Source organism: Drosophila montana, unplaced genomic scaffold, assembly GCF_035044405.1.
Source record: "Drosophila montana isolate Dmon_TW-CO22-7 unplaced genomic scaffold, ASM3504440v1 contig_3285_1, whole genome shotgun sequence".
Taxonomy (NCBI): Eukaryota; Metazoa; Arthropoda; class Insecta; order Diptera; family Drosophilidae; genus Drosophila; species Drosophila montana.
In genome coordinates, this window is record NW_026998169.1 from 151,672 (window position 1) to 173,452 (window position 21,781).

Consider the following 21,781-nt stretch of genomic DNA (forward strand, 5'->3'; position numbering starts at 1 on the left):
TCATTAAAATAGTAAATATTGCATTATTTTAGGTTTTTATTGGTTCCAAATATATTTTAAAGTTAAAAAAAAATCAATGGTACATCATAACATCAGTGCTTTGGTACATACACATATACGCGTCGCAAAACAGACGCTTCGCGTGCTCAGGTAAGTCTTTGTCCTTCACGGACCTTTCATTAATGTGTCGGGCGCCCTCGTCAGATAACCACTTTGGCAATTCTCGAACGGATATCATTTCAGGTATATTATATCCGTTTTTTTCACCTATAGAACAAGTAAAAATAAGAATTATTATTTTATTTTCAAAACAAGAAATATATTTTAAAAAACTAACAGTTAGTCTCCTTACTGACTGACACATTCAAAACGGTACGAGCTGCAAAGCTTCTTATAACTATTTGACCAGCTTCAACAATAAATAAAAATGTACTATAACTAAATTACCTTTTCTATCCGCCATTGAATCAAAAAAGCACCATGGAGCATCTGGTCCCGAGCCTGCTTTCACGAATGCTACGTAATGCGAAGTTTCTATACATACAACGGCAAATAGATCCATGTAAAGTCTAGGCAAAATCATGTGATCAGCCATTACTTTGAAGTCTCTTGGTACAGAAAGTTTCTTTGATTTGTGGTTAGCTCTGAAAATATGTAAAGCACGTTTGACAAAGCGTAATTACTATGCTAATGAAAAACTAACCTTTTTGCATGCATGTGAACTGTATTAAGGCATTTTTGACAAAAGGCTGTACAATCAAGGCCAGAGCCTGCCTGCAAACAACCAAAACATTCGCGACATTCGTATTCAGCAAGTTTTCCACAAACGGTGCACTGACGGGGTGCTAATTGAATATAAAAAGGAAATTAAAATAGCATATCAACTTAAAGTTTATTTGTAAAAATCCTGAATAGAGCGGTAATATCTAAAAACGAGGCATACATGATCTGTGAGGACTCTAGCTTTAAAACCTAAGAGATGTGCTCAAAAAACAAAGTTGTATGAACGTTTTTCTTGACGTCTGTTTGGCGTCAAACTCATTTTTACATATCTCTGCAAATTTTATTTGATACGTGTATGACACTTTTCGCAAAATCCTCGCTCTTGGATGGAAAAGGTTGTATGAACGAATAATTATTTTTTGAGATTAAAGTAGGTGGAAAATCAAGCCGAACAGGGCCGCAGTTTAAATAAGTTATTGTCTTGGGGTTTACTTTTTGTTGTTAAATTCCAACGTTCACAACTCTTTTCTTTGTGAATCGAAAAAAAATTAATCGAACTATTTTGTGCAAACTTACAGTCTTCAATTATATCTGTAATATCCAGAAATTGGGATGGTAAAATTCGCGGATACATTTTGTAGCTCTTTCCAAAACGAGGCATTTGAATAATGAGACATGACGGAACTTCTTTTAGTTTTATATCTGACGAATGAAAACTTTGTTCAAAAAGTTGCTGCACCGTCGGAAATGTCAATCGTTCGTCTTTCTCCACAAACAGTTGATAAAAATAAGAATCTTGTCCAGAGCTTAGCTAAAAGATACAAATTTGTATATATTATATTATTATATTTCAATATATTATAAAAAGTAAAACGTACTTTTAAAAATGGTTCCACTTTCATTATTTGGGATAACAAACTGTTTAAAAACTCTTCTGGATCTTTTTCCTCGCTGGTCAAACCACTTACTGAACTAAGTTGGTCCAAAAATTTACGCAGTTTCATGACACGATCAGCACGAACGAAAACATTCTTTCGTAATGGATTAACAATCTCATCACGTAAAACATTCTGAACAGCCCTATAATGTGAAATATCCTAAAATAAAAAAATAAATGTTAAAAAAAATTATGTTTATTTAGAGGATTAGAATTACCTGCGGGTCTGGCCTTCTATATAAAATGGAATCGAAGACACTGGAAAAAGTAAACATTGAGAACAATGTAGCGTCTAAATAGCACGAATTGTGGTGTCCCTGAATGCCTTTAAATTTTCCGCATATCTCTTCTAATTCATCTACATTTTGCACTCCTAAAAAAATTATTAAATAAACAAATCAGTATATATGGAATGACCGTGTACAAATTAAATGTGCACAATAGTTTTATTATGAGAGATTACAATTAGTCAACAAATATCGATTGTAGAACACGCATTTTATACATAATGTATAATTAAATAATATATAATGCGTTCTATGAATCAAAACCCTGCAAATGTACTTTCTTATGGAAGGATGGTTATTACACTTACCCAATGGTGGAACAGCACCTAACACTGGTGGACAATCAACGTGGCCGAATTTGATTCCGTTAACGTCAGGTGATATCGTGTTAACTAAACAGCTGCCCTCTGTCTCGACAAATCTATGGTCACTTGCACATTTATTAGACGGCACAAAAATAGCTCCACCTTCACGACATTTAAATAATCTGGGAAAATTTAGACAGAAAAAATGATTATTTTATATATATTTATGCTGTATAACTTTGACGGAGATTGTTCTTTAGACGAATTGACAAAAAAATGCGGTCAAAACCATTCAATAAAATAAAATTAATAAATAAAAATAATATAAATTCTGACATTCAGATAAACTTAAAGCCTAAAGCTACCATCTTAGCGGCATAAAAAAACCTACATTATACAATTTTTGCCTTAATCGCGGATAACGAAACGTAAAATATCCGATTAATAACAAATATTCTCTTGACAACTGCCACGAACTTTTCCAAAAATATAAAAACGGCCCAAATTTTTTTTACATAAACTTACCGAACACCATTATAAGTTCCATCAGATGTGTTAAGATTCCTTAAGTTTGGATCATCTTCAACTTCAATGCCAACCATTATGTTTGTTAAATTTGGAGGAATGCCGATCCAACGAATTACGCCATAAAAATCACTAGGTCCAGAATCAGAAACTTCAACGAGCGATCCTATTGTTAGCTTTGTCCCAGGTATTTCAGACAATTGCTGGTAATTTGAATTGTTTATCTCTAAAATGTATATATAAAAAATGAATAAGCATTAAATTAATACAAGCACAAAATACGTATATATTCTTTAACCGATGTAAACTCTTAACTATGCATATTTACTGTAGTTAAGTTATATTTTGGAAACAAGAACCTTCAACGCTTATTGAACTTATATTTTTTTCTTGAGAAAATTTAGCTTTAAGATAATATCACAGGGATACTAAAATTGAAATTAGAAATACTACAATTATTTATATATTACATGATACTATTAAATATTATTGGCAGTCCTCGGTCCAGATTCACAATTAGAAATTTAAGCAAACAGACTTTGTGCGTTTTGTGCATTACTTATTTCATTTGATTTAATAATTAGACCGGGTGTTTAATCACCATTTGTAAACCCTGAACCTATTAAAAATGGGTATTATGTATTTGTGGAAATGTATGTATGCAACAGTCAGAAGGAAGCATCTGCGACCCCAAAAATAATATATATACTTTATCAGCAACAATAGAAGAGTCGATCTAGCCATGCCTGTCCGTCTCACCGTCCGTATGTAATTATGAACGCAAGGATCCCAGAACCTATAAGAACTAGAACGTAGGTCCTCCTAGTGTCCGCGCAGTAGGAGTTTGTATCCGATAATCGATAACTTGCTACGTTTGCAAGCAATCGATAAAAATCGATATCGTTTTTGAGCAAATCTCTTAGGTTTTAAGTGCTAGAGTCACCATCGCGTTGTGATCTTGGAAATAGAGATTTATTCAGAAAATTGAGCTTAAAGGTGTGTAGAATACATTTTGCGAGACAGTGGCATATTTTCATATTCTGCACATCATCCAAAAATAACCCCTGCCGTAGCTCTATAGCCGATCACCGATTAAAATCATTCGAATACTTGTCGTGTATTTTTTTCATCTCTAGCAGTAGTCAAGCGTCCTGGTCTAGCATCGCTGCAAGAACTATTTCGTTGGTGTTCTTGTATACATATGAGCGTACATCACGTACAAGTACACGCCCCCGCCCCCTTGATTTTTGCAATTGTTGGATATGAGCGTGTCCACTATATTTTTGGGCCGGTCTTTTATGAAGGTTATGAGCAGTCTGCATGACCAATTAAACTCTAGCACGAAATTTGTCGTAGATGTCTATAAGGACAGCAGGAGGGACAGTGAAACCTCACTCTGTGAAGTACAATTAAAAAATCTATAAATAAATACCTTCAAAACAGATTTCTCTTCTCGGTATGTTGAACTCCAAAACAGTCAACGGAATATTATACATATTTTACGAATATTTATATATGTTTTTGTTGTTTGTTTTATACAATAAGTGCAACAAAAACTTCTAATAATCGACTGTGTTCTCGTATTTATATATATGAATAATGGAAGACACACACTTTACGATATGTTACGCGATAAAGTTGTGTATACCAATTGCTTGTATTTACATATATAAAAATAGCATTCTTATTAGGAATAGTTGCCTAGAATATACCCTGTTTTTAATTTTTGTTGCTTAAGATTATTTAAAAACAAAAAAAAAAAATTTTTTGAATGATTTATTCGTTGGAAATAATTGAAGATACAAATGTGTAAGAAGAGCGTAATATTAATAACTTTTTTATGGAAAATTCATTTGATCACGGACAACATGTAGTATTTTTATGGCCAATATTCTAAAAAAGATTCATGTGCTTTTTATACGTGTACAAAATGTAAGTCTATAAATAAATATATTTCTGGATTTTTCGGCCCGTTGCATTTTTCTCGCTTTGATTTTATTTAAAGTTTTGATATATGTAAATAAAAAATTAAACAACACACACGTCAAATACACAGACTTCTATTTAGAATCAAGTTTAAAACAAAAATGTTAATCGAATACTGAGAGCACTCGCAAAAACGTGTGCAAATGAATACAACAAATTGAGAGCCCTGCAATTGATGTCGCGAGAATTTGCCGACATTAAATTACTCTTCTAAATAGCTAACGTGTCTCTTAAATATTCTTAATGAAATTCGCTTGAAAGTATTGTTCCATGTGGAGGCAACCAACTGTGCTCTGCTTACAAAGTAGTAACAGTTAGGTACAATTATTTCAAAAGCACATTACTTACTAATAATATACTAGAGAAAATTATTCGACCAAATTCTGCTAAAGTGCAAGTAGTACCGAGCTTGTATGTTAAATTCGCCCGTACGTTAGACAAACCCACCATATGTTTTCGTTAAGCTCGGACAATAAACACCAAAGTAAACCACGATCACATTTTATATTTAGTGGGGCTAATGGAAGAAGCATCTATAGGAAAATTCATTTGACACGTGCTTGACAATGTGCACTCCTTCTGGCCGGAATGTACGCACCAAAGATTTCTTTGGTGGAAGTTTTAAGTTTCATCTGGTCACAACTTTTTTACTTCTCATCCGTTAGGCGTTGGGAAAAATCCACTTCGATTGAATTTTAGGTTGTAATAGGTTGTAAAATTTATTTATTGACTAAAAGCTTGACACCCCGAGTTTAAAATAAGCGGAAAACATTGATTCCAGACAGACAGTTTTTTTTCGAAACTTCCTATAAGATAAGTGGACTTAGAGCGCAAAATATTCTAGTTCTTACCAAGATTTGATTTGACATCTAAAGGTGAACTAGATGCGTCCGGACATTTTTCATTATTTTTGGAAAAACTTTCACACGTTAAACTAGACGGTAGACATGTTTCCAATTTATTGTCAGAAGGTTTCGTTGCAGATTGTGTTCTGTTTAACATCATGCCAGCTCCTCCAGCATTTGTTGGCCAATTCGTTCCTAGCAAATCGGCTAAGTCCACGTTTTCTTTTTCCTGAGGATTATTAACAATGAATACATTATGCTCATTCTTAGTGGACTCTTCAATGTCACTTTTATTTATGATTATAATATCTCTTTCATTAATGCTTGATTCCGTTCTATTTTTTATACCAAATAGATCTTTGTCGGTAGCAATATTTTTACGAAGGCTTGTCGAACTTTTTGCTTGATTTGTGCTCTTTCGCTCCGAAGATGCCGGAAAATTGCTTAAATATGTTTTAAGATCTTTATTATTACATTTATTTACTTCGTTTATGGGTATCCGATCATCAGTTTTGATAGACTCCGTCATTGTTTCGGCTTCCTGTTTATCTGTGCTTTTGCCTGGCAAGCAATCATAAAACTGAGCTGTAGGCTGTCGTTTCTTGTACTTGTTATCACTTCGCTGAGCATGAAGATTTAAGGTTGCTGGCAATATGGCAGTGTACACTCGTTCAATAGTATCATTCATAAGCTTTTTTGCAGATAACTTATGTTTAAGTTCACTGGAGACGGGAGCTATCCAATCCGCTGTGGCAAATATTGATAAATAGGGTTCGCAATTCAAGTATTTTGTTGCGAACGGAATGTCCTTGGCCTGCGGCGAGTGTCCACTATTCAGATGCTAAAATATATAGATATATTTAACCTAACAACAGTTTACTTATGACACACGATTTATACGCACCAAAATTTCCAGTCCAAAAAAGTATCCTACGGGATTCAGTTCCTCCACTGGACCGATATAGCGCACAATACAATCAAAGCACAAATTTCCCTTTTTAAACAGTTCGCCTTGTACAGTGACAAGATCGTTCAGCTTCAAAGTAGTCAACCAGAGGCATTGTTCCTTATTGCACACCAGACGCAATCGACTTTCCAGATTTGCAATGCTGATGACAAATGGCCAAATATCGTCTGCTACTCTTACCAAATAGCTTGACTTGATTTCGTAAAATTGCGAATTTGTATAAGTATTGAAATCTAAGATCTGAACAATACATTTCTCACTTTCTTTACCGTCTGGAGTCCCAATAATCTTTATTGATGACCCAGGAAACACCATTAGCTTGTCAGTACGTGCATTGGAATTGTTAACATTGCAGTCAACATCTGAGGAAGAAATAAGCTCAATCTGACGACTTATGAGCGCATATTTGGAATATTTTTGTTTAGTTTCCATCAAAATCTACCAGCATATATAAATAATCTAAATTCAAAATAAAGATTACTAATAACAAATAAGTTTAATGAAAGTTGAATGAAACAGATAAACGAATAGTTATCGATAGTTACTTAAGTCACTGTTTGGAATTGTTCAGCGACAACGTTTATACGTGCAAAGCAATTGTAGGACTTATAACTTGTTGTCACTGTTACTGGCATTATCATGAGCAGCAATTTATCGATATATCTACAGCAACAAATAGCCGTTCTTTGGTGACAATTAAAACGTAAGCGAAGATAACAAATACCTTTACGGCTTGGGGGGAACAAACGGGCCATATTTATAGCCCACACGGGTGACACGATGGGTTTGGCGAATCATTTTAATAATTATGTACATTGATCGTGTTTGTATTGATATATTAACATTATTGTTGGCTTGGCAAGTGCACTACTTGTTGGGGCTGTTCCCATTCTGCACATTTTTGCGGCTTAAAGCCCGCAGGTGTGCCAAAAAAAAGTTTTTAAAACAAAATATAAAATATGCATGCGTAAAATATAAACCTTGGATATTTAGTAGTCGGAAGTACCCTAAACTAATAAACCCTTTGAGGGGATTAGTTAAGTAACGGTACGTTCAGAAAAGATCAGCGCGCGCTTAAAGGTTAACACACTTGGCAGAGCTGCTGTACGGTGACAGTGGGACGAATTCCGCTTTCGCTTGCGGTAAAAAGCGGACCGTCAATACCGCCAAGCAAGACAGCGGCAGCTGGTTTTATTTTTGGGTGAACAAATAAATGGCGAAGTGGCGAAGTATTCAACGTATATATAATAGACCTGCGGGATCTTATGAAGCACACCAGGTAAATCAAATGGCTGTCAGGCCACCGTAAATCCGTTCAGCGCAAAGCCTGGGAGGTTGGTACAGCCGACAGGGTAGCATCACATTCCGGTGTCCACCCAGTGTGTCCCGAACGACAGGTCCGTGCGGAAGGAACCCAGCTCCACCTGAAATGGCTCACGCGGAGGTCACTCATCGAACTCAGGCTCCGTTTATGGCAGGACAGTCAGGTGTGCGCAGGAGGGACACTTCGCCAGGAAATGTCACAGCACGCGCGTTGTGTTTTGTTGGGTATGCGTTAATCGGGGCAGGAGTAGCTGGTACTCGGATGCGGGAAACGGTCAGGTACGAAAGGTCCTGTGGTGATAGGTTGGCCTAGCGGAAAAGTGATCAGAATACCCATGCTTATCACGCCCTGCATGCTGGATTATCCTGGACATTGATTCTCTGTGTGCGATGAGTCCCAAAAGCGGGTAGGGCTGTAGCAACGACTCTGCCCTAATCATAGAGAGACAGGAGATCGGGAGTAGCTGCTATAGTGGAGCGGTCAAAGCAACTTTGAAAGTCATCAGTCTTAGGAAAGAGTGGTCTTCGGTGGAGATGAAACGCAGGGTAAATTCCCCGTACAGGGGCGGTCCGTCGGAGCAACTACTTACTAGAGCGGTTGCGTCATGCCCGATTTAGTTCTACACTAGATTTGAAGGCAGCAGACACTAAAGACTGTACCGCGCTTACAGTTCCAGACAGAGGCTTGTTCCAACGGCGGGTGATGCCATTTGGTTTGCACTCGGCATGTGCTACTTTTAAGCAAGCTTAGTAAGATAATTGTGGTGATAGGGGCGACGCGAGAATAACATGTTGAGAATCTTAGGAAGGTGTTCCGCCGGTTGAGAGCAGCCAACCTAAGGTTAAATGGAAAGAAGAGTACATTTTTCAGGCAAAGGTCAGCCTACCTTGGGTACGTAAAAAGCGAGGAGGGGATACGGAACGATCCGGAGAACCTGAAGCCGAAGGGTAGGAGATGATCTTGGGTCGGCGAACAGAAGCAAGCATTGCGTCAGTTGAAGGAGAGCCTGATGACTACCGCTGTTTTAGCTTGTCCTGAATTTTCCGCCAGGTTCGTATTGCAGACCGACGCCGGCGAGTATGGTGAGTTTGGCGAAAGACAATACAGGGCAGGAACGATTGATAGCCTACGTGAGTCGGAAGTTGCTGAAGGCCGTGGTGAACTATTCCTCTATGGAGGAGTGCCTGGCGATCGTGTAGTTGATCAGAAAGCTTCGTTGCTACCAAGACAGGTACCGCTTTGCCGTGATCACGAATCACCTGGCATTCAAATGGCTCAACTAAATTGGTTGGTGGCCACTGGAACTCTAGCAAATCCAGTTTGATGCCCACCGACGGGCAAGCTCAATGTCTTGGCTGATGCACAATCAAGGCATCCTCCAGAGACCTATCAGCAAGCAGTGGTAGCAGAGTCCCCCTGCAAATTGGTCGCGAGTATAGGTGTCTGGATCGCCGAGGAACCTGACAAGTGCTCCGATTATGTCGAGAAAAAGCATTTTGGGCACTGGTCGGATGACGAGGACCATATTCCCTGGAAAATTTGTGTAGTGGTCAGTCATAGTGGTCAGTGGCAGCGGGAATGTCATGATGCTTCCACGGCCGGGAAACTACAACGGTACACCTGATCACTAAAAGGTTCGTGTTTGAAAATGAAGTTCAGCTTACTAGCTGAAGCTTCAAGCCATTTCTGAAGTCCTTGCGTGTAGAAATCTAGTATCTTGGCCCTTATCCCTAAGAGAATTCCACTGAGCTGACCAACAGGACAGTAAAAACCATGATAGCGCAGTTTATCGAGGGCCATCTGAGTTCGTGGGACGAACTCTTGCCCGAGATACCACACTTTCACTTTCTTCGTGGTAGACTCGATTGGTTTCAGTCTGGTGTTTCTAATGCATCCGCATTGTACAACCAGGTAACTCCAGGCTCTGTAGTGAGTGCACAAGACCCCTGGTAAAGAGCGAATAGGTTGTGAAAAATTTCCAATATTGTCCACAGCAATCTACAATGGGACATCAACTTCAAAGCTGAAGCATTTCTGAAGGAAAACAACCGGTAACAGGAAGGAAAAGGATGCGATAGTTTATTCTGTTTGCCTTCTCGGTTTATTTTTCTTTCATCGCGAGTGCCTGCTTGTGGCCTGTGCTTTAAAACGTATTAATATATAATATACGTGAAATATACGTTTTGGCTGGGATGGTAGTCCCTAATTGCGCAGCTTTTAGTGCGAAAATTCTAGTTAGAATGTTGTAGTTACATGAAAGAGTATTTCAATATAGGTATACGCCGATAGCCGCGACTGTCCCAATAATCCAGCGCAACCGTGCACATCCGTTTGCTTCCTAAGCTCAATCGTGACTGAAATTTGAAAAATAACGGTATTATTGGTTGTATTCTCTTGCTTGGGCAACTGACGCGGTAGCAGGGACGAATCCGTCACCAAGCAAGTCAGCCAACAAAACGCATTAAGTGCAGACCGGGCAGATCGGGATTAATTAGTTATGCACGGAATGCTTTCCTTGTTACTTTCATATTGACTTCGAAGATAAAAATTAAGTTTTGGAATACACAACATTTTTTCGCGCAATTTTTTTAATTTTTTAGTTTTTCATCATGGAATTCAAGTAAAATTGAATTTATGCACCAATCAACTCCACAAAACAAAGCAACCAGAATATAGACCAATGGGCAATGTTTGCATTGGGGAAACGCCATAGGCTTTAAAATATTTTGGAAAGTAGTCAAATTGTTCCACTAAATAGATGCCGACGGCGTCGAGGTAATCATCGGATCAAAACTCTTTCGGGACACCACACAAAAACATTGTATACATTGTGTTTAAGATTTCTGGCCAAGTCTGAATACATATAAAGCTTGTATTTAAATATTTAGTCTCCAAATACATTTTATTCTTTATGTTAGGATTTAATATATTTTCCAAGAGACAAAAAGTAAAATGCAATCAATATAACAGTACAAAGTAGAATGTACTAGTACAAACATAAGTTAAAACAACCCCTTAAGTTAAAGAGCAAGCCGCTCTCTCTTTTAAGAGAAAATATCCCAAAGTGTTACCATTTGTTTAATTTCTGTTAAAATTTTTTATTTAAAAAAATACGTATGAGCATCTATATAACGATTAATATAACTGCCAAATTAAAAAAAATTATAAGCTACAAAATCAAATTTGTACAAAGTGACAATTACCTATTTAAGCCACCCCAACGGTTTATTAGTATACATTCCTACACTAAACAAAAAGCCGAGAATATTCAAACTTTTATTTAACAGTTCCATATTTTTTAAAAACCCCTTTTATTATTATATCTAAAAATAAATATCTTAAGCGTAAATCTAAAAAAAATATGTGTATAAATGTGTGTATATATATATATCTACATTATTTTTTTCTGTGTATTTAGAACATTATTCGAATGTCGCTGCATGAAATCCTCTCAGTATATTTCACGGGCACAAAATTTGTTACAATTCTTAAAACAACAATCGAAAATAGGTTTTAGTCCCGGGTTGTCTCTCGCTGGGTTATGGTCTTCCACTAAATATAACTGAAAACAAGTGTTTGTGATTTGGCTATCACTAAAGTATGTATGTTTATCTAGAGACATATTTATACATACATATATGTAAATGCATGTAACATTCTGAAGGTTGTGAAAATATGTGCAAAAAATATACAATATTATCAATTCAACTCTCTAACAAACATAAATACATACACTTTTATGTATATGCAGTATATACATACATACATATATGTAAACGCTTTGTGCTTTGTGAAACACGCGTATTAATAAACGTTTCAAATTATAATGTTGACAATAAGAGTGTAATATATACATACATATATACATTTTTGTTGATATAATAAAAATGACAGTTTTTGGCGAATATTTATACATACATATATGCAAAAAAAATTAAATTTAATATACATATATATTAAATAAAAAATATATAATATATAAAATACATATATATATATATATATATATATATATATATATATACGTAAATATTAAAATTATTATTTATTTATAAAATACAATTACCGGGGAAATCTAAATGCGAATTTACGTCCTTGTATAGCTACGCTATGTATGTGTACGTACATATGTACATACATGCGAATATACGTACATATGTATTTACGTATGTGAAGGTAGCATAATGATGGGATGTTTTATATAATTAGACTAACAACGAATATGAATATAAAGGAAGCGCAAAAAGTAGGTGAATGTAAGACCAATAAATAAGGACTTACATCAAGTACATACATACGTATGTATATCAAACATGTTAATATTAACACTATACAAATACAATGTGTGTTTAGTGGGAAATTGTAATTACATATGTACATATGTATATGCAAATAGGATGCCTGCGATTGGAAATACAATGACTTTACAAAATAAAAGGATATAAAATTACACATTTATATGTACTAACCAAAAGTCATATATGTACATAGATACATACTTATTATTATTAAGGAACGAATACAAATGTTTCAACTTTTCGGCTGCTTATTAATTTGTATGTACGTTGACCACAGACGGCTGTTACCTCATAGTACTTACATACATGTGATAGTTGGAGCTATTATTAAAAATGTTAAATCTTTGATGCTTTGACAAGCACGACTATTATTTTGTCCGCGTTGAATTTTGTTGTATTATTCTTATATAATATTAAAGCTGGTATGTCCCGGCGTTAACCGGTGCAATGCTTTCGCGTCAAGCATTTAATAACATTTTGTTTCCGTTCTAAATTAAAATCTGTCTGTTAAGTAGACTTTTGAAAATGAGTGTAAAATCCATCGAAATATGAAACAAATTGTAGCTGTGCGTTGATAACCATTCAATACAAACAGTTTAACATCTGCCAAGTGATCGATTTAAATGAGCTTAATTACATCTTTACATACATAAGTTATAACATAACATAAGTCAAGGTATTCTCGACACAATGCAATGCTAAATATTCGATTTACCGCCCACGACTAAACCTGCCCAATTTCAGTCAGGTCCAAAGTTCAATGGACAACATAATGGTTTAAAGCAAACTGGATCCTTAATTCAATAGCCTGAAACTGTTGAGTGAGTATCCAAGAATCAAAACGGCGATTCCTCGTGATATGCTTACTACTCCGATCACACTCATCTGATTTGTTACTCTGGTAGCTGTGTGCTAACGGCACACGTTCAGTTCCACAATGTGTGACATCGGTACGAGGAAAACCAATTGTTTTATCCGAGTTGTCCGCTGTTGTGGTAGTTTTACTGAGTCGGATGTTCCCGACTAAGGGATATTCGAACCTTATTCTCCTTGGTCTGAAAAGAAAAACTTCCGTCAATAAGACTCGAACCCGTAGCAGACCACACCACTTGTCACCGCCTCTACTCGCCAGTTATAACAACAAAAGGTAATAAAATATCAGCATTAAAATTGCAATAAAATTGTGGCGCTAAATTGGTGGGCAATACAAACTGGTTTATTTACTTCATTTATAGCTATGTGGTGATATATATGTATGTATGTATGTATATACCATTCTAGAAGCTACATGTCAAGCTTGCTGATTTCGATATAAATTTTTATCGATTACTTGGAAACGGGATATGTTATCGATTATCGGAAACAAACTCCTACTCCTCCTATGTAGCTCTAATAGATTCTGAGATCGTTGCCTTTATACAGACGGTTAGACAGACAGACTGACATGCTTTGATCGACTCGGCTATTGATGATGATCAAGAAAATATATACTTTATGGGGCTTCCTTTTGTTTGTTGCATACATTTGCACAAAAACAATGTACACTTTTTACCAATTTTCAATTGGTTCAGTGTATAAAAACGCACATTTTCTTCATGTTGGACATCGACAACCTCCACCACCATTCAAGGTTGTGAGCTTAATATAGATACATATGTATATGTAAAGGTAGATAAAAGTAGAGCGCACAAGATAAATCATCTTGAGACAGAAACAAGAAATGCAGAGTAATCATTTTTAAAGCCCCATTGAACGATTTTAGATTTTTACTGCTTATAACGCACTTTGAGGCCGGGGTCGTACCCCAAAGAGCCATTGTACACTAATTGGAGGACAAGGTGTAAAGCGGATGAGATGAATTTTGACCAAGAATAATGTTGGCAGATTTAGATGCCAAATTGATTCAGAGGCCAAGCCATGAACAAAGCGCCAAACCTCGTGATAGTCTGATGAGATTTGACCGAGTTATGGGGCTTGGAAATTTGTAGCTACATATGTCTATAATAGCGGGTATACCCCAGCCTTGCGCGGGTCAACTTCATCAGATTATTTTACGGCGTCTACCGAAATTACTGAGATCGGCAAATTGAGCGCTTTTTTAGGTTCTGACCTCCTATCGGTGCTTGTGGCGTGAGAGAAAATCAATAGTCTAACCGATGTAAATAGACTTTTAGTTCGATAAACTTTACACAAATGGAATTTGGCACAATAAGGATAACAATTAGGAGATTGAATTTTGGTAATCCAACCTTCCTTCCGAATCATTGTGAGCATCTTTAAAATACGTGTTCCTGGTTTGGAATATTTCTGTAAATGCCTTTTTTTTTTTTTAACAATATAACCTTTTTTATTTTCAGGTCGAAAATGTCACATTCCTTGGTTCTGTGATCGTATTTATAGTTTTATGGAGGACACAAAATGAATAATTTACCACATATATCGACGTATTATTCTTAGTACGAGTCTTGTGAATGGCCCCAGAAGTATTTCCTATAGTCAGATCATCAATGTGTGTTGGTAAGAAGAAATTATCATTATTTACATACATTATCATTATTTACATACATTGTTCTTGTAACCTAGAGGAAAAGTCGAGGCGGCTCGCCTTCTAGTACGTAAGCTAGCTTTCTTAAGATCGCTGATTTTCTCCTTCCTTAAAGAGCAACTTTCTTCGGTTACTCCTAGGCTGCTGTTGTTTCCGTCGTCTCCCGTGGCGGGGTATAGCCAATGTAGATTATGCTCCGTTTGTGCATCCGTCCTGATCCAAACTCAAAGCATTTAAAACATCTAGTGATGTTCTTCTTTTTGGTTATATTGGCTACTGCTTTTCAAATTTGCTCAGTAGATCGATTTGCTGGGGTGATTATGGCATCCGGTCGCGTCTTTTCCTAAAGAAGTCCCTTTTATTAGCGGGTGTATAACCTGCTTCCGATAGTCCCCTAATTTTTGTGGCCTGAATTCGCTTAAGAGCAGCCGTAGTTCTTAGCTCAGCCAGCTCAACGCAGGGTTCGGGCACTCCTGAAGACAGCACTTAAGCGAAGATCTCTACACTTTTAATAAAAGGTCTTCTCTACACTCTTATTATGAACTCCTTTGATTCTCTTTTTCTTTTTTTTCTTTACTTGTGTTAATTTCGACTAAAGTTAAGTGGAAATGCTGAACAATATTAAACAAATTAAAACGGATCTTTTTTTTTCAGGAAATCGGTTCGCTTCTTATTCACTAATCAAGATAAAGCGATGACAATTAAAATTGCGGCACGATGACTTTCACAAAGTAAGTAAATGTTGGTGTTGGTGATCTTCCCAATGTATCACTATTTACTTAGCTGGTTCGAGGTTCGAATATGGCTTATTTTATAATTAATACTATTTAAAGAGCAATCACGCGCCAATCAGGTAATGAGCACAGCCAATATCAAACAACTAAATTACCAAAAAGTCAGAGAAAACTGAGCAAATATATATCTTATCTAATAGAACAGAGAAATGTCAGATAACGTAATATAAATTTATTACAATATTGGATCAGCTACTCTAGTGTGTAGGGTTCTCGCTAGCCAGTTTCTCAACCCTTGGTCAACGCTCCTACACTAGCCTTAAAAAAGGATTAACTTAGTTATTCTTCATTTTTTTTAGCTTTTTACTTCCGACACCGTCCGAATCACAATTCGACCTGCCACAACTTTAATTCTCCAACAATTTAGTTATCATAAAACCTCCTGCTGAGATTTTACGAAAATGCACGCCAATGCTGCTTCTGACCGTGGAGGAGCAGGAGGATCGTGGAGACTTCCCCCGGATGAGACATTACAGGTTCAGGATTCAAAGCAGAAAGATACAGACTTTGATTTGGACGAAGGACACAACTGGCGCAGTATTATCTTCTCTCTATTAGTTATTAGTTTCGTAATAGCTGGTATAATAACTGCTATATATTTACTGGGGTATGTATACATTTATATTCCTGACGTAGTTTAGCTTCACAATATTTTTTTTAAGATATGTGGACGAGCTTTTATATTGGTCGGGTCGAAGAATGATTCTTGATGAATATTTACAAGGGGAGCTGACGCCGACAAGATTGCCCCCATCTTGGGTGACAACGAAAAAATATGTATTTCAATCCGACGACGGAGGCCTTTCCCTATTGGATACAACAGTCAACTCAATAAACATTTTAGTTACAAACCATACCATTCGTCAACTAAATGTGCGGGGATATCAATGCTCGCATGATCTTAAATATGTCCTGTTTAGGCATAATGTAAAAAAAGTAAGCCAACTTAAGTGGACTGTGCTTGAATTCAAACATTAATAATTCTTAAATTAAAGATATTTCAGAAATCTTTCACTGCGTTTTACACAATCTATGATGTAGATAATGACCACCACATGCCAGTGAAGTTAAAAGACTCATCAAAGGTGCAACGAACCCGACTTCAATATGCTGCCTGGCTGGGAAACACAACTTCAATCATAATTGTTGCTGACAATGATATATTTGTAAGACAATCTCCTTCGATGGAAGAGGATATAAGGATAACAATGACAGGGCAAGAAAACAATATTTATAATGGAGTTCCTGATTGGCTTTACCAGGGTAATGATATTTCCGTATATAATTTGAGTTCTCAAATTTAATTATATTTCCTGCACTCAAAGCTCCAATTTAATTTGAATGGGTTCGGGTTATACAAAATCTACATAAACTCTTTTTTTTTTAAATAGAGGAAATTTTTGATATTCCGGAAGCAATTTGGTCGTCAACTGATGGAAGTCACTTTATTTTCGCCTCATTTAATGATACTCACGTCGGGATGATGACATATCCGTGGTTATCATCTGGTGCCATTATTGCTGGTAACGGTATGTCATCGGGAAGCTCATTTCCTGAGACTAAAAATGTTCGCTACCCTACGCCAGGCACTGCCAATCCTGAAGTTCAGCTTTGGATAGTCGACATAACGAATTTTATGTCTATAGTTAAAATGAAATTAAGACCTCCACCTTCCTTAAATGAACAGTAAGCATATATATTTATATAAATTAACAGTAAAATTATAAGAATCACATGTTTTTATATAGAGATTACTACATAACATCAGCAGGTTGGGTAGCCGGTAGCAATAATCAAGTATCTGTAGTTTTCATGATACGCTCGCAAAATTATACTATAATCGCTACATGCGCAAAGGATAAAAACTGGATATGTGCAGAAGTAAGTATAGATTCATTTATAAACCAATCATAAAAGAGTAATTATTAAAAAAAAATGTTATTTAGATTCATTCCGAACGCGCGCCTGAAGACGAGTGGCTAGATATTTTTCCACATCCCGTATTTGCTCCTGACGGAAACAGTTTCTTACTGCTCGCTGGCGTTCAGGAATCAGGAAATGATCATTTTACCCACATTAAACACATCACTATATCACAGCAGAGAATTTCAGTTATATCCCATGGCCGATATGAGGTAAGCCATTAATGCATTTGGAAAATGAAGAATATTACCCCAATGATTAATTGTAATTTAAGGTTCTAAAAATCTTGTGCTGGGATACAACGAATCATGTGGTGTATTATCTGGCTACTCAAGATAAAAAGCCTGGTCAGAGACATTTGTATTCGGTAAAAGATCCCGTGCATGATGATACCAGAAAGTAAGTGAAGTATGTTTGAATTTAGATTATATAAAATAGTATTTTGTCTTTTAACAGAAGCGAACCTCAATGTATAACTTGCGACTTGGGCGAAGCTCTATGGAGTAGTAGATATTATTATACAAATTGTTCTCATTTTGACGCCTTTATTACGCCAGCAACTGGTTTAGCAACGAACTATGGAATTGATTTCTACATCCTCGAGTGTCAAGGTCCAGGATTACCGGTCTCAGGGGTGCACACGCAAAAGACTCACAGCCTTGTGAAAATTTTGTATGATACACGACCATTCTATACGGAAAGGTTACAAAAACTAGCATTACCAATTCAGAGATCATTTGAGATTCCATTGCCGCACGGTAGCCGGGCGCAGGTGCAGTTACTTTTGCCACCTAGCTGGAGAGAAGAACTCCGGGACGCAGCATTTCCTGTTGTTGTTGAAGTGTATGTATTTATCTATTACTTTTTTCATTTCAAGCTATTAAGAAAAATTTCTATTGTCTGACTTGTTATTTTCCTCCAATTTTATATAATTTTTTATTATTATTATTTTTTTTTCGTACTTAGTAAAAATTTTTAAATTAACTTAAGCAATCACCGTTTATTTATTATTTTTACAGAAACGGTCGCCCGGGCTCTGAGTCTGTTTCCGAGAAGTTTAGAATAGATTGGGGAACATACATGTCCTCCAGAAATGATGTTATTTATGTGCGTTTGGATGTTAGAGGAGCAAAAGGGCAAAGCAAAAAATCGTTATATCGCCATTTGGGTGGAGTGGAAGTTCAGGATCAAATATCTGTTTTGAGGTAAGTTAAAACTATCAAATCATAAGGTGATAAGATGATATAATATTTAAATATTTTGTTGCTTTAATCGCTAGATATCTATTGGATACTATAAGTTTTTTAGACGAAACGAGAGTTGGCATTTGGGGCTGGGGATATGGGGGATATGTTACCTCAATGGTCTTAGGAACGCAACAAGACGTCTTCAAGTGTGGCATATCGATCTCCCCTATCGCAGATTGGCTTTACTATAGTAAGATATATGGTTTCATTCATTTTTTGTTGTTATAATATAAAGGATTTTCATTTCTTTTAGATTCTGCCTTTACTGAACGCATATTAGGTCTACCTGCTGAAAACTATAAAGGATACGTAGAAGCTGATGCAACGCAACGCGCTCGACTAATTAAATCAAACTCTTTTTTTTTGATTCACGGCTTAGCGGACTCTACTGCACCGTATGTGCATGGTGTACAACTAGCTAAATCATTAACTGAAGCAAATATCTTATATCGTTATCAGGTAAATAATTGCAAAAGTTTTTCACTTCAAGCAAAATATATGGTATAATACAGGAATAATGTAGCTATAGATGCCAAATTGAGGCCAAAAGAGGCCGAAACATGAACAAAGAGCCAAGCCAAGAGATTTCACCAAGTTGTGGGCTTGGGAAATTTTGACCTATGTCTATATAGGATATTTGAGGGTACCATTTTTACAGGGATTTTGACTAAGAATAATATTGCCAGATTTAGATGTCAAATTGATTGAATTGAAATGTGTGTATGTAATTTTCTATGTATGTTTGCATGTATGCGTGTGAGAATGTGTTTATATGTGTATGTGCGTATATATGTATGTATGTATGCATGTAAATTGTCTTCTATACAATAGCAGACCAATTTGTCTTGTTGCGCGGCAAATTTAAATAAGAAAACGTGTTTATTAAAGCTGCCCTCCTCCTCGATTCTCAAAAATGTAAGTAAGGCTTGCAGACTTCACCTATGAATTAGGCGCAGGCGGCTTCAATGCTGGAAGCTGAGGAGCCGGAGGAGCACCAAGGGGGCGGAGCAGGAGGCGTATGTTTGTTGCTATGTAGGTATGTAGGTATGTAGGTATGTAGGTATGTAGGTATGTAGGTATGTAGGTATGTAGGTATGTATGTATGTATGTATGTATGTATGTATGTATGTATGTATGTATGTATGTATGTATGCAAATGTGTGTGTATATATGTATGTGTGTGTATGTATGAATTTTGACCAAGAATAATATTGCCGGCCTTGCCCGTGGCACAATTTAAATAAATTCTCTCAAAGATCTTTAAACCGATCGGACGGTAAACAAAAAACTTTCAAACAATCGTTTTGCGCTAATTTACCACTGTTGCGGTTGGAATTTCCCAAATCCCTGAAACATTAAGTTCTTATGTAGAGCTTTGCAAAAACTTTGTACTAACAAAAACAAAAAACCTACTAAATTTATTTACAGACTTATGCTGATGAAGGCCACGATCTAAATGGAGTGTTAGAGCATGTGTATTCTTCTATGGAGCACTACTTTGCCGAGTGCCTAAGCTTGGATCCGGATGATACAAAGCCTGATTTGGAACAAAATATGGTACCTGCTGAATAGCAGGCTTAAAAAACTTCGAAATGTAAATAGAATAGGCTAATTATTATAATATTACACAGAACTTGAACTGTTATACCATTACGATTAGATACACTGGTTGTTTTCCAACGAAGGACATTTAAAACTCGTAATATGACTCAAGTAATGCTTCGTACTTAAAAATATAAAATACATACGTCACATGATTTCGAGCTGTGCAAATTATCTCTTAATCGATGATTATATTGTGCATAATGTACATTTTATACATATATATATTTTTTTTGTAAAATCCTTAGTATACATTTCTTCCAAAGAGCCCCGTTCGCTTTGGAGCAAATTACATGCTTCCTTTTCCAGACCTTCCTTAATATATAGTAAAATAATGTAATAAGTATATACAGCTTTATTTGTCTATCATCACCAATTTGTACAATATTTAACGAATATGGCAGTGGTTTTAACATTTTATACTGCTTTCAGTAAGCTCTTAAAATCATACATATTTGATCTTTTAGATCGCTGATAACCGGAACGATAAAAACTTATTATCTAAAATGGAATTAAAAAGACATAGCCTAAGTCGCTTGCGAAAACAATTGAAATTATGAATTAATTATTATTTTAACAGTCATCTCTTTGCAAACAATTGTTTTATTTTTTTAATTTGATTGGTTCAGCTGGTTGTTTTGGAATCGGAGGTTCCAAATATCGATCAACACTTTCAAGTTGCCTGCAACAAAAGCAGTTTTTGTCCGGATAAAAAGCACATGCTCAGGAAAGCTAAGCTACATGTATTAGTTAAAGTTATGGATGTATTAGTTAAAGCGAACATACGTATTTTCTGTTTGGCTAAGAGCCATTAATTTTTATGAGAAAATAAATTTTGTTGCCCTGTCGGGAATTTTTTTATTATTAAGCAATTTAACTACGATTTCAATTTGAGCTGGCAAGCTGCTCTAATAAATTTGTTAAGTTTTTGATCGCAAGCTATAATCTATAAATAACTTGTTTTTAACTTGTTCATTATCCTCTTTCTGCGTTCAGCTGCTTGTTGGTGCTATTGTGTCTCTCTTGCTTATTACCAATACAGAAAGGAAGGTAAAATTATCTGTTACAAAGAAGTCTTTTAAAAGATCATAGCCCTGGACACTCAATTTAATAGTCTCAAACTGTTGGGGTTGACTCACCAAGTCGTTAAAAATCTCGGAGCCATTCAACCTTCTTCAGCCTTCTTTCGACATACTCTTCGACAGGCACGTATTTGTCATAGCAAGCTCATAAGCCTACCAAGAGTAGCTAAGTGCTAACGACGGGAATTCAAAATTGGTAGACAACACAAGATTCGTGGAGGGGTGCTATCGCCCTACGTTATATTCCTGCTTTAAGAGCATTAGAGTTGTATTCCTGATCAGCTCACAGCCCTGGACATTCAATTCAATAGCCTTAATCTGTTGATTGAGTTTTCAAGTCAAGTGTTGACTGATATTTGCGACCACTTGAAACAAACCGTCGCCGCCCTAC

The 21,781-nt window shown here is 36.2% G+C and overlaps 2 protein-coding genes across 5 annotated transcripts; one reads left to right on the forward strand and one right to left on the reverse strand.

The window, feature by feature from the left end:
* Positions 1-18: 18 nt before the first annotated feature.
* CYLD (ubiquitin carboxyl-terminal hydrolase CYLD) lies at positions 19-7,073 on the reverse strand. 2 transcript variants are annotated; one of them, XM_064690780.1, is made up of 11 exons: positions 6,513-7,072; positions 6,093-6,449; positions 5,615-5,837; positions 2,778-3,003; positions 2,256-2,434; positions 1,879-2,033; positions 1,602-1,820; positions 1,300-1,534; positions 704-845; positions 448-644; positions 19-267 (listed from the first exon to the last, which is right to left on the reverse strand). In XM_064690780.1, exons 1-11 carry the CDS (start codon positions 7,005-7,007, stop codon positions 74-76), a joined length of 2,622 nt encoding a protein of 873 aa, XP_064546850.1. In that variant the 5' UTR covers positions 7,008-7,072; the 3' UTR covers positions 19-73. The 2 variants fall into 2 exon arrangements, with proteins under 2 accessions (XP_064546850.1, XP_064546849.1); XM_064690779.1 differs by having other exon boundaries at positions 5,615-6,449; positions 6,513-7,073.
* A 4,308-nt stretch (positions 7,074-11,381) lies between these two features.
* Positions 11,382-20,458, forward strand: LOC135434260 (dipeptidyl peptidase 4). Of its 3 annotated transcripts, XM_064690776.1 has the most exons (16): positions 11,382-11,497; positions 14,555-14,714; positions 15,397-15,473; positions 15,836-16,143; positions 16,199-16,472; positions 16,532-16,799; positions 16,928-17,222; positions 17,285-17,417; positions 17,483-17,671; positions 17,734-17,858; positions 17,916-18,302; positions 18,479-18,664; positions 18,739-18,896; positions 18,960-19,165; positions 20,135-20,300; positions 20,367-20,458. In XM_064690776.1, the coding sequence occupies exons 4-15, from the start codon at positions 15,938-15,940 to the stop codon at positions 20,276-20,278; spliced, it is 2,571 nt and encodes an 856-aa protein (XP_064546846.1). In that variant the 5' UTR covers positions 11,382-11,497; positions 14,555-14,714; positions 15,397-15,473; positions 15,836-15,937; the 3' UTR covers positions 20,279-20,300; positions 20,367-20,458. The 3 variants fall into 3 exon arrangements, with proteins under 3 accessions (XP_064546846.1, XP_064546844.1, XP_064546845.1); XM_064690774.1 differs by having other exon boundaries at positions 20,135-20,458; XM_064690775.1 differs by having other exon boundaries at positions 11,486-11,501; positions 20,135-20,458.
* Positions 20,459-21,781: the final 1,323 nt, after the last annotated feature.